The sequence below is a fragment of the Protopterus annectens genome, chromosome 3.part0, assembly GCF_019279795.1.
Source record: "Protopterus annectens isolate FY-2018-M chromosome 3.part0, PAN1.0, whole genome shotgun sequence".
Taxonomy (NCBI): Eukaryota; Metazoa; Chordata; order Ceratodontiformes; family Protopteridae; genus Protopterus; species Protopterus annectens.
The window spans coordinates 1,547,225,531-1,547,242,073 of NC_056731.1; the positions used below are offsets into that span (position 1 = coordinate 1,547,225,531).

General features: G+C 36.9%; 1 protein-coding gene across 1 annotated transcript in view; it reads right to left on the reverse strand.

Moving 5' to 3' along the window:
• The window catches only part of LOC122797109 (cytochrome P450 2J5-like), a 276,891-nt gene that overhangs the window by 38,439 nt on the left and 221,909 nt on the right, over positions 1-16,543 (reverse strand). The window contains exons 4-5 of the mRNA XM_044065906.1: positions 14,194-14,354; positions 10,832-11,005 (exon numbers count right to left, since the gene is read on the reverse strand). Coding sequence (XP_043921841.1) covers positions 10,832-11,005; positions 14,194-14,354 — 335 coding nt within the window. The remainder of the gene's footprint in view (positions 1-10,831; positions 11,006-14,193; positions 14,355-16,543) is intronic.

Here is a 16,543-nt window from a genome sequence, read left to right on the forward strand (position 1 = left end):
CCTGCCAAGTAGCTGACACTCCACAAACACACACTTTGAGATAAGTATTTATACAACTTCACAGACACTCCTGGGAAAGGCTGACACAGATTCTCCAACTGTGCCCCTTTACCAAGACTATACAGTTGTAATTACTGCCACCACCCAGTTAATAATATCAGCTACTAAAAGGCCCTCAAAAGGGTGTCCAGTTATTACTGTGCAATATTAGTATCCAATGGTAGTATGACTAACAGTCAAGGCTTACTTTAGAGTGGCCTATTACAATAACCTCTATAAATATGCAATGTACTCTAGAGCATATCTCTACACAAATCAGCCACAGGTGGAAGGTTTTAAAAATATTTAATAATAAATACTTAAAACACAAGACAAAACTGCTACACCACAGAGATATCTAAGAGTTCAAAGATCACACAGAAACTTAAAATAATACAGTAGGACAGATCTGATTTCAAAGAAAAATTTTTAATCTTTACTAGCTTTAACTATTCCTACAAGAAATCACAGTGCTAAGACTTACATGTGAGCACAGGGTAGAGTGCTGGTAAGTTAGATGTCCAAAGTCAAAATGCTACCAGTCTCTTGAGAGAAAAAGTATTTAAACATTACTAACAAACATGTTTGCTGGGTCCTTCCCCAAATTACATCATTTTTGACACTTAGGCTTTCCCAGGCAAACAAACTGCATTATTTAGCAATCTAATACCTGCACAGAAACTTACAACAATAGAAGACATTTCACATGTATATATTAGCAGAAACCAGAGCAATAAAGCACTTTCCACATCTAAATTCTACTCATAAACTTTAGCCTTAAAACAACAGGCATGAAATCTTCATCCAGCCTCACTGGAGCTGAATTGTAAACATTAAAGAGATTTATAAGATCTTTTCAACTTAAAAAGACACATTTGAAATACTTGGCTTGGTTTTCCTTACAGCAGATGGCAATGTTGCAGCAATCTTGAAGTTCACATTTTACAGTGTTTTCTTACATTTACAAACACAAGCCTGTATTTTACATTTATTTATACAGTTGATAGAATTATGTATCAAATTCTATTTGACTAGGCTGGCAGCCTTCGCCCATCTCTCCCAAATCGCCACAGGGGACTTCAAGACTGCCTATCTGTTTGCTGGATTGCGGCAGCACCCTCATTTGCATGCAGTTCACCTACTTGTGATGTGATTTGCATGTCATGGACACTTTCGTGTTCGCACAATCGTGCACGCCCCTCATCTCTGTTTACTGGATCAAATGGATGCTTACTTCCATGTAAGCTCTGTGCCACTATGCCTATATGGAAAATGAATCCACATAGGCTTTATTGAATTTCCCCTAATGTGCTGTATTCATCTGCAAAATACTACAGTGGTTACATTTGTTTTCATACATTTTACTGAACTGAGTATTTGCATTTTGGGTTTTTTTTCATAACATGCAGTTCCTTATCTTGGTGTTTTGTTTTTAATTAACTTAATTTCACTGTTTTTGCATAAATCATTATTTACTCCCTGAAATTACTTGTGTTATCTGTGCATTTGCAGTGATTGGACTCTGCTTTGCTGTCATAATAGATGTGCAAACTGTACCATTATGGAAGGGAATGTGATGTGCATAGCTCTTAACCTTCCATCTCCAAAATGGGATCACTACTTCTCACAACATGGAACAAATGTGAATCATGGAGCGCTTACTAACAACTTTAACTAGAAAGTTCATATGACAGTTAATATGTCTTACTTAATCCATGTTAAAAAAGTTTTTTGATGAATTAATATGATTCAGTGTTTACAGGTTCATAGGTGGTTACTAGGAAGTTGGCACAATAAGCATTTTAAGCCTAGCTAAAAGTGTCATTTTACTGACTGATACCTAATGGATAGGTAGCTTTTGAACCATAGAAGAGTGGGCTGAGAGACCTAATGAGGACATTTGAAGTACAAGTTGGCTGTGACAAACTGTGTCAAAGGCTTTAGCCAAATCAATAAATAAGGAGGAGACTAGTTTACTGTTATATCTAATTTTATTGACCTTATCAATAAAGGTGAACAGTGCAGTATAAGTACTATGGGAAGTACAGAAGCTGTGTTTTATGAGGGATAGGAAATAGTTTAGCAATTGTTTTTGAATACATTTTTCAAGTATTTTGGACAGGAGTGAGATATGATTGCAACAGGATAAAAGTTATAATAACACGACACATTCCTGTCATGTCTTTGAGGCGCATACCTGTACCTCCAAGATATCTTGTCTATGTCACAGGTGAGGTTTAGATGTTTAGAATAGGTATTTCTCATGCTATTTGTTTTGCATATTTGCAATAAATCCATTAATGTGGGATCAGATGATGCATTCTAGGCTAGGAATAGATCACCACATAAAGACAGAGTACAGTGATAGGGCTTTGACATGGTCCACATAGGACTTGTTTTTTACTCCATGTATTCTGTTTGTGAGGAACTGCCATGGTCTGTTAAGCTGTTGCAAGTGCCTGGTCATGTACATGCCAAAGGTTGTGTTGTACTCGTCAAATGGTCTGATGAGAGCCATACATATATCAGTTAAAACAATTCTTAATGCTGAATGTATGACATACCCTTTTATTGTGAGACTATGGGAAACATGAACTTTGATAAGTGTAAGACTTGATAAGTGTAAGCAGGGGCTTAGGAGACGAAACATTTACAAGCAGGGACTTGGGATATGAACCATTTACAGGCTTCCAGTGTCCATCAGAGATATAGGCACCAAACCAGGGATGAATTTCTTGTTCCCCATCCAGTTGTCCAAGTTACATAAAAACTCTTCTTCACATGGATGTGGAGTCTGTTTCAGAGAAGGAGGAAGTCTCTGGGGATGGATACTTTTCTGTCCAGCAGGTCCTATTTATATCACAGGCAAGATTTATGTCTTTAGAATAGGTAAATCTTCTACTGTTTGTTCTGAAGATATGCAGGAGGTCAATCAAGGTGGGGTCTGACAATGCATTGTATTCCAGGCATAGACCACTCCTCAACAGCATGTAGGAGACAGAATAGAATGATAGAGCTTTGAGGTGATCTGCAGAGGGCACAGAACTTATATGCTGCATTATTTTACTGAGGAATGCCTGTGGATGTTCCAGTTGTTGGATGTGCCAGGTTAGGTACACACCAAAGGGGACAATTTATACAATGATAGGGCTGATAGATGCTGAATAAATTAGGACAATTACCTCCATGGACCTAAATGACTTATGTTTGTTCATAAGTTGCACAACATTGAATGATTTCCTCACTAGTGTAGATGTCATGTGATGGTCAAAGGCTAGATTACTGCCTATGTGTGACCCCAAGTCTCTGAATTCTGGGTTGACTCTTAGGGGTGTGTTGCCAATATGATAGTTACCAGAGGTGGGTGACTTTCCGAAGGATACTATTATGCATTTCCTGACATTTAGCATGCTCTGGCACAAGTAATCTGTCTGTGTCAGCCCTTTCTGGAGAACATTAGTATCACTGAGGGATTCTATGACTGCACTTAATTTGCAATCCACTGCAAAAGCAGTAAGCTAGAGGCCCTTAACATTGGCCTTGACTTCAGAGAAGTAAATGCCAAACAGAAGCAATCCCAAGACTGATCTATGAGGGACTTTGGTTGTGATTGATCTCTTTGTAGAGGTGGACTCCAGAATTCTAACTTCCTGGGTCCTGTCTGTGAGACAACTGGCTATCCAGAGGGTGAAGAAACCAAACTGGGTTAGGTCCGGTGCCTGGAGGTTTCTTTTGTCATTCTTGATCATTTCCATGATAATTTCTTCCATGGCTTTGCATATGAGACTAGTGAGACTTACGAGTCTATAATTTCCAGGATCTGTACATGGTCCACATTTAGGCTGAGGGATGACAGCTGCTGTTCTCCATTCATTAGACAAGAAGCCTGTTTGAAGGCAATGGTGATTCTAGAGGCCCTCATAGGTTTCATGATGTTTTATGCTATTTAGAAAGCATCTTGCCGTATTGTCTGGGCCTATCAATGCAATGTACTTGGCCTTACAGAAGTGTTGATGACCTTTTCCCTTGTGATATTATGGGGATTTATATTTCATGGCATTTGCTGAGGGAAGGTTGTGTGGGAGAGAGGGGTAAACTTAGAGATGAATTTTCCTTCTAGTAGATTGCTATGTCTTCTGGCTCAGTATAGGCAGCTCCATTAACAATAAGCTCTGCACACAACTGTGTATTGCCGCTGAGGTTGCTGAAATAGCTAACAAATGCCTTGTGGTTGTCCTTAGCCTGTGAGGCCAAATTTACCTGAAATTTGGCTTTGGTCGACTATTTTTCCTCTGAGTTGTTTTTTTTTTAATTTGACAAGAGTGCTTTTTTTTCCTGCTGGGTGCTACACCTCCTACTGTTTGCCATGATTTTCTTCCTTTTGTTACAGAGCCGATTGATGTTGTGAGTCCATCAGGATGGCTTGCTTTTGAGTTAGTTCTGTACTTATTCCTGGTGGGTACAGCCTCTATGCAGTTACTGTCATATGTGCATAGGGTTTCTGTGAACAATTCCATGCAGACAGCAGTGTTCTTGTGTTTATGGGGACTTGAAATTTTGCCAGATTATCACTTAATAGCAGGAAGTTAACCTTAGAGTAGTTGAATATTTCAAGCTTAGCTGGGCTCATGGTTATATCTTTACTTCAAAAGAGACCATTTCATATTCTGACATTACCAGAGAGGGCATTACACTAGGGGTTGCACATCATTCTCCCACACTAGTGAGGACCAGATCCAGTAAGTTTGTTTCCCTGACCAAACTGATAATCTGGGCCAGGGAGTTTGTGTTTACAAAATCCAGAAATCTCTGTGCCTGCATGTTTTGTGTTGTACATGATTCATAGCTAATATGGTGTTATTAAAGTTGCCCATGAATATGATATTGGGTTGGATGGTGAGTGTTTCCAGTAAGCTTAAATACATGTTATGGATTTCATGGGTGATAGAGGAGAGCCTATAACTTACAAGGAAGTGGTATGGGATTTTGTCTATGTTGATTTGAATTTGGAGAAGTTCAAGTACATTGTCCTGTTAGACAAGCCTTGAGGTATATTTATTTTTGATACAACTGAGACAGCTCTATCTTTAGTTCTTGTCTGTGTAGAAGCTGTCTAAATGTGTAAAAAGCATTACACTCTTGCACTGCTGGTTTGCTGTCCTTGTGGCTCTGAACCATGTCTCAGTGACCACACAGACATCATCTTTCTCTCTGTGTATGTGAAAAACAGATAGAAAAACACATCTAGTATGAAATTATGTGTTCTAGACTGCAGCTTCTCTTCATTTGCAGCAAGTGAATCAGAACTACTATTTGCAGCATTCTGCAAAGGTAGGTCTTCAAATTGACTTATACATATGTGCAGCAATTTGGTCTTCCTCCTACCTATGGTAATTTTAAAAGCAAAATGCATCTGAGATCTCACTGCCTCACACAAACAGTGGCATGTTAGTTGATCACCTTGTCAGAGTTGAAGTGATGTTAAGTGAGAATAATAAAGGTGGCAAAATGGGGTTTCCCCATTTCTTTACGTTTGATTTGTCATTATTGCATAAAATACAGTTTACCTCATAATACAGTATGTGTTTATACCATCACATGTATTCTTAAGTAGTTTCATTTAATTAAAACCAGCCATTGTTTTTTTTTCTGTTTAGAGGTGCTTCATTGTTATGGTATTATAGCAGAACCTATTCGACCATTTCCTTAGCTTAGAAATTAACGTTTTTTTCTCAAACAAGCCCTAGAGTATGAGGAAGTCCACAGCAGGTAGACTGTTTATCATGTGCAATACAGTACGACTAATTATTTAGGCAAAATTGTAACCATGGTCAATGCTGCTACTGCTGCAATACAGCTCTTCGCCATTGCAGTTAGCCCAGCCCCATTCAACTGCTTCCTGTAGCCTCTAACCCACCTTAGTTTGAAGCAACTAGCAGACATTGTGTTTGCAAGTAATTTTAATAAGATATTATAGCAATAACTGACAACGTCTGTGTGATATACTGAAAATCTACCTAGGGATGGCGTGGTTTAATCACGAGGACAAAGTCTGAAGTATGTTACCATGGGTCTATATGACGCTATCGAATGGACCAAATAGCGAATGCTATTTAGTCTATCTGATACTGTTGAAATGGCAAAATAGCGAAGTCACGGAACATCACATTTTTTCTCAAGGAAAAAATTTGGTGGGCCATCTTTCGGACTTTGTCATTTCCTCCACTATCTTGTGATCTCGGAGTTGGTATATTGAAGTAGGGTGGGTGTGGGGTGCACAGCCCCCCCACATTGGGGGATTTGGAGGGTAAAGCCCCCCACTTAAATTTGTGTTTAATTTTTTTTTTTTTTTTTTTTTATGGAGCAGTGAGTTTTTTCCCTGGGAAAAAATTTGCTGTTCCATTTGTTCGATATTTTGTTTCGATATTATCGGTACAATGAAATAACATTCACTATTTACATTGTACGATAATATGATATAGACGCTGTTACCATTTCCTGTGTGTTACTCTCACCCGCTACATCTTGCTTCTGTAGTATAGTATAGTATAATAATCCACCATTACATTCATGATATTCCCTGGGTCTTCTTCTACCCTGCTGTTCTCATAATTTCAATTTTAGTTATCATCCTTTCAACCTTTTGTTGCCTAAAGCATTGAGTCAACAATCTGACTGCTCTAAAGTTACAAAAATGGTTATTTTAAAAACATTGTTATATGTTCATTCATGTTTTCTCAATACTTCTGCATAGATGTTCTCTTTTTTATTTCTGTTAAACATTTACTTATTTTAGGACTTCTTAGATTGATACTTGTTTTTTTTTTTCCTAGATGGATACTTGACTTTTTCTCCCTATCACATTTACTTTCATTATGAATACATTAAGTTTCAAATAGTTAATTTGCGTGTTTAACTTTTTTTTTTTTTTTTTTTTGAATAGGCAATGTTAAATCAAATATGGGAGCAAGAATCGATTAGCTGATTGTGTTGCTTGGATTTACATGCCTAACAATGACAAGATATTCATCATTTAATCACTGCTGCAGCAGCTTACACTTTGGATCAGCTAGCTGGATTCCAAAGCTTTAGGGTAATTTCTATGTTCCTAAGCGAATCTACAATGAATATTCAATGAAAGCAGGACCAAAATCAGTTGCAAAGATGACAAAACTTCAGAACTTTCTTGCCATTGAAGTCCACTCTTCCCTTTGGGCATAGTCATCTAGGGATAAGGTACACTATTGGGGAATACCTTCCACTTTATCATTTTTTGTGAAGAAACGTGTTTTATTATTTTTTTGGGGGAAATTTTTGCTAGAGGTGATAACAGTTCTTTTTAGTGGTTGTCACTAAAACTTTTCCTCATATATGACACTTTTTTTCTTGTGGCTCCCTGTGGGAAATTTTTCAAATAACTGATTTTTGTGAGGGGAAAAAAGTTTTACTTTTTGGTCAAAACTTATGGGTAGTGGCTAAGACTTGTGGTTGTGAGGACTGTTATTAAAATGTTTACCTGACAACTTGTTTTTCTTATTAAGTTGTTTCCTTGATTATGCTAGGCTTAGCTATCTGCTACACACCTTTTTTTTGATAGATTGTTCTGAGTCCCTGTGGGAAGTCCTTTACTAATTATCAGATTTTGTGAGGAAAAGTGTTACTTTTCTGTAATAAGGGTTTGTTTTTGAAGTGGTTGGAGTGTTTCATGGCTCTCAATAAAAGATTTTAACACAGTCTTTGACTTTTCTCTCAGAAGGTAAGACCAGCTATCAAGTATCTGTTATCCACTTCTCAGACATCTTTTTCAGTAGACATAATATCCTGGATAACCTATGGAGATTCCCTTCTAATTTACTACTTTTTGTGAGGAAAAGTATTGATATTTTCAAAAAGTGTTGTTAGGGACTGGGGCTAGTTGTTTGTTGATTGTTAATAAAAATCTTACATCAAAACTTAACTTTTCTGTCATAAGGTAAGATATATGCTTCAAAGCTTCACTAGCCACCTGTCAGACATTTGTGGCAGGTCAGAGACCTGAATCCAGTTAACTTGATCAATTCCTCTCCCTGAGTATCAAAAAGAAAGCTATATGCTGTCTTATGTCTTGACTCATGCTTCCCCTTGCCTCAGACACTGATGTGTAACTCCACTGTGACCATTTGCCATTCCTCCAACTGTTCATCACTTTCTATGAATCTCTCTAGTGCTGCTGTTAAGGAAGCCACTAAGTACTGTGAAGCAAGTACTTTCTGAAACTGTTTAGCTGCCCTTGTTAGGTAAGGCAGATACACTTTTACTGTCATTGAAGAAGGGACCAGGTGATGAGTTTTCACTTAGTTGCTTTCAGGAACTTCTTTCCCAGGGAAGGGATCATCCTTCAAGACACTCTTGTTCTTGGGACTATCTGAGAAAAAGGAAGCAGAGTGGATTTACCTTTATTTTCTCCTAAAACAGATAAGGGGGATTAACTGGGCTTTCCCAAAGATTTATTTAAAACCTTTCAGTCTTTATATGTTGAGTCTCCCCCTCATTAAAAAAGAACAGATTTTCTTCTCTCAGATTCTAATCCTTAATCTGAGGAACTGGATTTGCACATCGACTGTGTTTTGTAAGTTCCCACTCCACTGTATGGGGAATCTGGCTCTGAAGAAAGTCATTCTTCAGATTCCCTTCCTGAAGTGTTGTATTTTTCTGACACTATTGCCAGAAAAAAGGACTTGTTTCAATGGGAACAAAAACAATTTAACAGTATTCTGACAAAAATATTATGATTTGATACAGGTGGATTTTACTCAGCTTGGGATGTTCCTCCTCTGTTGCCAAATTTTGAGGATGCTTTCATTGTATCCAGCATTTGCCTGACAGTCAGCCACCTACTCCCAGTAAGTCTGATAAATTATGTTACATGCCCCTGCCCTCCAGATTCCTTTCTCTTAACCCCAGGTCAAATCGTAAAGTAATTTCTCTGTAAAAATCAGCTTCTGACAAACTACTTACAGCAGCTGGACATATTTCTTTGAACAAGCTGGGGAAAGCCTTGATATGTTGGGAAGAAGGTTTATACTTCTTCCACTTTAGTCTTCAGAATAGCGAATTGTCAGGCTCACACGTCTAAGTCTCAGTTGACTTCCTTTGCTAGTATGAGAAAGTTAATTGCTGACCTCCCTTCCTCAGTAACAAAGCCATCTTTGGATTCATTAGCACCCTCTATGTCTTGAATAATCAAACTTTCTCTAAAATGTGATCATGACATTTCTGATGCTTTTTCTAGAGCAACTGCCACAGAGTCACTGATAAGATATGCCTGGCTAGTTTCTAAGAATTAACCAGATGATGTCAATGCTGAAATCCTGAGTGCTACCCTGGATAAAACAATATTATTTGTTTCTTCCACTGCTAAGGTCCTTAAAAAGTTAGAAGAACGGAAACATTTTAATTCAGGGGTTCCTCAGATTTTTTTGTTTCTCCTTACACTAATATACTAGAAACATTTCTTCCAGTTCAGGTTTCTTTTTCAGGAACAGAACAAGCACTCCCAAGGAAGGCACAGGCAAACAAAATGTCAAAGAGCAATGGTAGGAGCTTTTAAAGAAGGAAGGAAGGTCCTCACAAAACCAATGACAAAATGAGAAAATCGGCTGACTAGATGCCCCTCCATGTGCTTTCCTCTCTATACTCTGGCATTCAGTAAAGCTTTCCAAAATCTTCACTTTCCTCTGTAGCACCAGATACCTTCAGACACTTGGGTTCTGAGAATCATTCAAAAGATTGGGATAATTTCTGATATTTTTCAACTAAATGTTGCCATCTGCCAGGGGATATCTCAGAATTTTAGATTTCATGACCTCTAGTATTTTATGGATGGCAATCAGGAGGGGCCTGGTGTAAGACAACCTCATTTTGATAAGGTGTCCTACAGAGATTAATTTACTTATTTGCTGCCTTCATTTACTGCCACATGTCCTGCCCCCTGTTATTGCCCTTGATTTCCTGATCACGTGATTACCCCACACCATTCTCTATGACTCTCATTTATGGATGATCCGTGTTTAATGTTAAGCAGTAGAACAACAGAACCAGCATCAGTTAGGTAGGTCTGACATGGATATACAGTCCAGAGGAATGATATAACCCTTAACTCTAGTTTTGCCCCACTATGTATCACAAGAGACAGAAAGAATGAGATACTTAGAATTTGACTTCCCTGACTGATTTATTTTTACAAATGTGATTACTGTCAGACCTGGATATTTACGAAACTGGAGGACGATACTGTAGTTCAGAGTCACAAGGTTAAAATAGCTACACTTGTACTGCAGTTTCAGTATTCCATCTACTTCAGAGAGGAGTAGAACCCACAGCCACTTGTATTAAAATCAAGTGTGTTACCTATTGCACCACTGACACTGAGCAAAGCAGCCACTCAGAAATTGCATTCAATGAGTATGAATTTGGCAAAGTGGAAGGGAGGTAGAGAGGATGTTTTACAATAAGGTTGGAATTGGATGACGGAATTATAGTAGCATGTGTGTGAGTGCAGAATGGTAGTGCTGTATAGCTGTTTAGGATTAGTGCAGGAGCATAGACAGCTATTTCTATCTCTCAGAATTAAATATTAGCTTATGTTATTCTAGAGAATTGATCATAATATTGTGTCATATATTCTGGACAAAGACATCCAAACTTTACCTAATAAGTGATAGAAAGACACATCTATGTTATTGAAACAAATGTAAACATTTCAGCAAACATTTCTGTAAACTTTAACAGCGATTAAAAAAAAAATATTAACCTTATTAATATCTTCAATGCAGAGATCAATGAAGTCTCGTGGCTCACCCACTTTCAATGTCTTTTTATGATCCATTATGATGATCCTTAAGAAATTATGGACCATGGATATGGTTTTGAAAATGTCTCGATGTGGTAAAGGAAGGCATCTGATGAAAGGAACACCATTGTAGACCTTGTAAATATAACAATAACAGCACTATTAGTACTATAAAATTATTATGTGTGATTGAATAAAGTGGAAATTACAGAAAACTTTATACAGCTCACAGTGTTTTCATTAATAAGAACTGTCCATGTTACACTAGAATCCTGTAAAAAGTATGGTCTTTGGTGAATTTCTTAATTATATTACCCACATAAAACATTTGGAAGGATGTATACTTTATTTCCTGCACTTGCCTCATGAGAATCCCAAAGTGTGCATACTATCTTTGACACCCCCCCCCTCCATTGCCATGTAATAACCCTCTAGCTGGAGAACACAGAAGGTGCTTTCTTTCATTAATAATAGCATCAGGATAAATATCTTGGTCATAAAGAGCATATGTGAAGCCTCCATGCTGCACTATATGTGCATAAACTTACCTATTTTTGCCTAGTCACCTGTAGTGGAACGCAGCAGTATCCCAGGTACATACTTGCCTGTAAGTAAACTCAGTTGTGATATCTACCATGGCCTTTTTATCAAATTGTGGAGTCAGTTTCCTGCTGTGTTCACAGACACCATTAGACATAATCAGTGCAGTGAGTATAGGCCTACCATCTTTATGACGTCTTTGTTACATTAGACCCAAACATGAGTATGGCATAACAATATGAACACCTTATAAGAAAACAGGCATGAACAAACTAGAAAGAGTATAGCAGAAAAATACCAAGGATGTGAAAATTTAAGTTGTTATGAAAGACTAAAATATCTGAACTTATACACTGTCTCATATAGATAATTAAGAGGAGATCTTATTCAGGTATATAGGACATTTAGCTACTTCTGGGAATGTTTGGGATTATCAAAAAGTAGTAGAGAATCATGAGACAGGCTATGTAGGAGACTTATAGGAATGAGAAGTGTATCAATTGGTTCGCAGAAAAAGCAGCAGATGCATGGACTGGACTACCAAATTGCATTAAAGCAAGAACTAGTTTAGATATTTTTAAGGACAGCCTGGACGCTTATTAAGGGAACACCTGTTTTGGTTTACTGGCAAGCTAGAAGGGCATTAATGCCCATGTCTGAAATATTTGCATGTAAATATATATATATATATATATATATATATATATATATATATATATATATATGTATATATACACACATATATATATATATATATATATATATATATATATATATATATCTATGTGTATATGGTTTCACTTGAAAACATCGAAATTCCAAAACATCAAATGTCATCTGGTTGAGACCATATCATCGATATTTCGGAACATTGAAGCTTTGAAGTGAAACAAAAAAAAAACTTTTAAAACAAGTGTATGCAGGGGGTCAAACCCCCCTGCATCCCCATGTGGGGGGCTGTGCCCCCACACCCCCCTACTTTAATATATCAACTCCAGCTCGCACTACAGAGAGGTAAAGGGAAATCTCAGTTTTAGCGCTATATGCAGAAGCGCTAAATGGGAGATTTCCCGTACCCTGTCTGCAGTGCCATCACAGATATGGCACATTCACAGACACAATGTGCAGGGCACCTTGCTGCCCTGCAGAAACACTAGCTTTTTCCCTGTTTTACATGCCTTTTTCTTCCCCTTGACAACATCGATGTTCTAAACACTCAGTGATATGGTCTCGACCATATGAATTTCGATGTTATGGAATTTCGATGGTTTCAAGGGGTACTGTATATATATATATATATATATATATTTGTATGTATGTATGTATATATATATATATATATATATATATATAGAGAGAGAGAGAGAGATAGTTATCTTCCATGCAAAGGGACATTGTGCAGCATTTGATAATCCTGCGGTGGTGGTGCTGCAGTAGCGTTGTCGCCTCACAGTCAGATGTCGTCCTGTTCGATTCTCAGCTAAAGCGTCTTCTGTGTGGAGACATGTGTTAATGGGCGTACCTTCGTTGAAGGTTGTACGTCAGGGCTGGCAACTCGGTACGTAAAAATCTGCTGCCAATCATTAGCGGACCGGAGTTCCGCTGTGGCAACACCTAACCAGGAAAAGCCAAAAGATACAACAACCTAGCAGGCTTAACATCTGCTGACTTACCTTTAATATGCTCTGGATTTATACCATCAGATTTATACTAATGAATTTGTACAGAATCTGTCCATGCCCATTGCATGGTGCTCTGGCATAGCTGTCTGTTGAAAAATATCATCTTCCTCACTGAACAAACACTATTATTAGGAAATGTGCCCACCTGTGAAGACAGGCTTCTTCTGCCAAGAAACAAAACTTCATGCACCTTTAGACTGCATGAACCATCTGTAATCCTCACCCAACCATGAAAAATATCTAAATTTCATTGGTAGACCATTTTCTCTCACAGCTTTTAAAATCTGCAATAGTCTTCCTGCCATGTTGAAAACCTCTACTGACCAATAAATTGTCAAAGACTATTTATTCGTTTTCTTTTAGTTTTTTAACTAGAACACTGCTTTTTGCAAACATCCAGTCACAGTCTGATTAAGTGACTTTCTCAGAGTTATATAATAGACAAATGGAGGCTTTATTTGTTTTCAGTACCAAAGGAACAAAACAATGCTGGCCCAGGCTGGTATCACAGAGTTTAATCTACAAGTTAAGAACGTTTATTTCATCTTCCTGTGCTTTATAAATGCCTTCTCCATGCTTAAGGACTGTTGGCACACAGACTTTACAGAGAAGGCATGGTGGGTAAACACTTTTATTGAGTAAATGAACATTTAACCTCCTTTCTGTGTTCTACTGAAAATGCCCTTTGAAGCACTTAAGTCCCTAAACAGGAACACACAAAAAATGTGGCTGTTATGAGGATCTTGACAATGTGCATGTGTTAAAGTTATGCTATCATTACAGTATTTAGTCAGTTACATCCTGTTAACACTTTGTAAGAGGTTATGGGTAACTTGCATGCACCTTTTTGTTATTGACACATTTTTCAGATAAGTCTGAAAATGTGAAAACCTAAAGCATTTAGCACAATAAAAGTTTATGAGTAAGCTTTCTTTGTACTTGGCAATCTTTTTGATACTGAAAAAAATACAAAGTACTTGTTATAATGATAATATACTTATTATGATATCATGATACAGAACTCTGTTTACTTACTATGTATAGTAAAATGAAATACATATAATGAAACTGAAATGTCATTAGAAAGTCTTTTGTATTTACCTCTCCCCAAAATCCACCAATAAGTTTTGTAGCTTTATCAATACGTTCGATTAAATTGGCAAACATGGCAAAGCTGTAATCAAAACGATTACCAAAAAGAATACAACAGATGATGTTGGATGCAGCCTCTCTTAGCGTTGACTTTGGTTCAAAGCTCTGCCCTGAAAACACAAAAATAAAGTAATGAAAAACGTGTCAGATATTTGTATGATATATATATATATATATATATATATATATATATATATATATATATATACTTGTGTTAATCAAAGTTATATCTCTGTGCTAAAGCCAGCTGTATGTCAGACACACACACTATGAAATGTAAGGCAGTAAACAGACATCAGCACTCTTGCTTGACTACAGAGGCACAATCAACTCTGCTGTGTCTCACTGAAGTCAAATGTGATGGAACAGATAAGCCAAAGGGCATAAAAGATGATTCTGAAGTCCTATGCTGTCCAGAACAGTTACAATTCTGATTGTTTTTGATACTTGTCATCAGGAATACATCATGTGATAGTCAAACATCGCTATAATCTTTTGTACTAAATATTGCATAGGACAGTCCAATCATTATTCACTTTTTATTATATTTAACTGGAATACATTCATAATGCAGAATGATCATGGCATTACATCAACCACAAAAGGTTGAAATTCACAATGCTGAAAACCACAGCACATGTTCTTTGCAGGGGGCAAGCTTCTCTGTGCCCCTCCAAACACCCTCTTATATATACCAAACAGATTGCATTACACTGGGGAAAGGGGAAAACATCTCTCTCTATTGCATTGCAATTTAACCTGTGTGTTATGCACATTGTGATGCTTTTCAGCATTTTGACTATTCAACATTATGAATATAACCAATTAATCAATTGGACTGAGCCTGAAAATGGTCCTTGTACACTGTTTAACCAATATGTAAATAAACATATGCAGGCACTAATAAAAGCATTATACTGAACACAGATTGTTCTATTTCCTTCTTTCCTTCCTTCCTTCTTTCTTTATTCTGCTTCGTAATAATTTTGTAATAATGTTTCTGTCTTAATTGTTTTTATTAAATGACAGCTCTATTAAAGTTACATATTCGTCATTAATGTCATAGTGATAGTGAAAACAAACAGAAAAAAGGGTATGAACCTCATCCTTGGTGCATCTTGACACTGGTTAACTTCAGACATGTAAAACAATGCTTTAGAATTAAGCCAGTTGATAAAATGCCCAATACAAATTTACAGTTTGACCCATATTTCCCCTCCCCCCTCATAGTCTGCTCAGTTTTTCCAGGGAGCTTCATTTCAGGCCCTTCCACCACATTTCACATATATCAGAACTCTGCCATTGACTTTAATGTTTCCCTTAGCCATTTGCCTACCAGGGCTACATTTATCTGTTGAAGTTAGGAAAAATATTTTTATTCTGACAGGGCCTTCCATACTTCCATCTCCTGTTAATGGTCTTTTATATATTTTATGTTACTTGCTAGCTCCTTTCCTTCCCTAACTTGTGGAACATCTGCGCTCTTCCATGTACTGTTAATAACTTGATTAGAAGCAAGTATTATCATTATCCTTATGTGCCTGGGAACTCATTTCCAGATCAGTATCAGATTCTCGTCTCGGGTCTGCTTCAACCTTATGCCTTTTCCCCTTTGTTCTGTTCAACTAACCTTGATAAAGTTTGCTTATCAGTCTCTTAGTCTTCATTCTCTGGTTCTAACCTCAGTCGACAATGTAATTATTTCGGGCAACTATTTTACACCCCCACAAATGATTGTCTTGCATTTGTATCTTTCTGAAGTAGTTTAATAATTTTATGTTGTTTCTTTCTTCTTGTGCTTTGTAATACTTTTGAAATAAAGTTTCTTTCTTATGTGTGATAATAATTTTGTGACTTTTTTCATTATTTCTTTCTTTCTTGCCTTTGTAAATATTTTAAATATTTTTTTCTTATTTCAGAAGAAAATTAAAAATTAGGTCTTTTCTAAGCATTATGTTTGCTAATTAGAGTGGCATAGCCAATGTACCTGCAAAATGTTAGTGTAGATAATGCATTATAAACTATTACTTGCAGGAAAATACAGGTTGACTAAATTGGAAAACTAAAAACATAAATTATTTATTTATTTTAAATTTGTTGACCAGGCTAGTCTAGCTGGATATATTTCCATTTTCAGTAGAGGCCCGGGGAGAAAAGCTCCACACAAAACACAACAAAGAGACATGTTAATAATAAAAAAAAATAAAAATAAAAATAAGAATATAAAATTAGTAATAAAATCAACAAAAAGCTAAGCCACACAAAACTACAGTAGACATGAATAATACTAGGTCAGTTA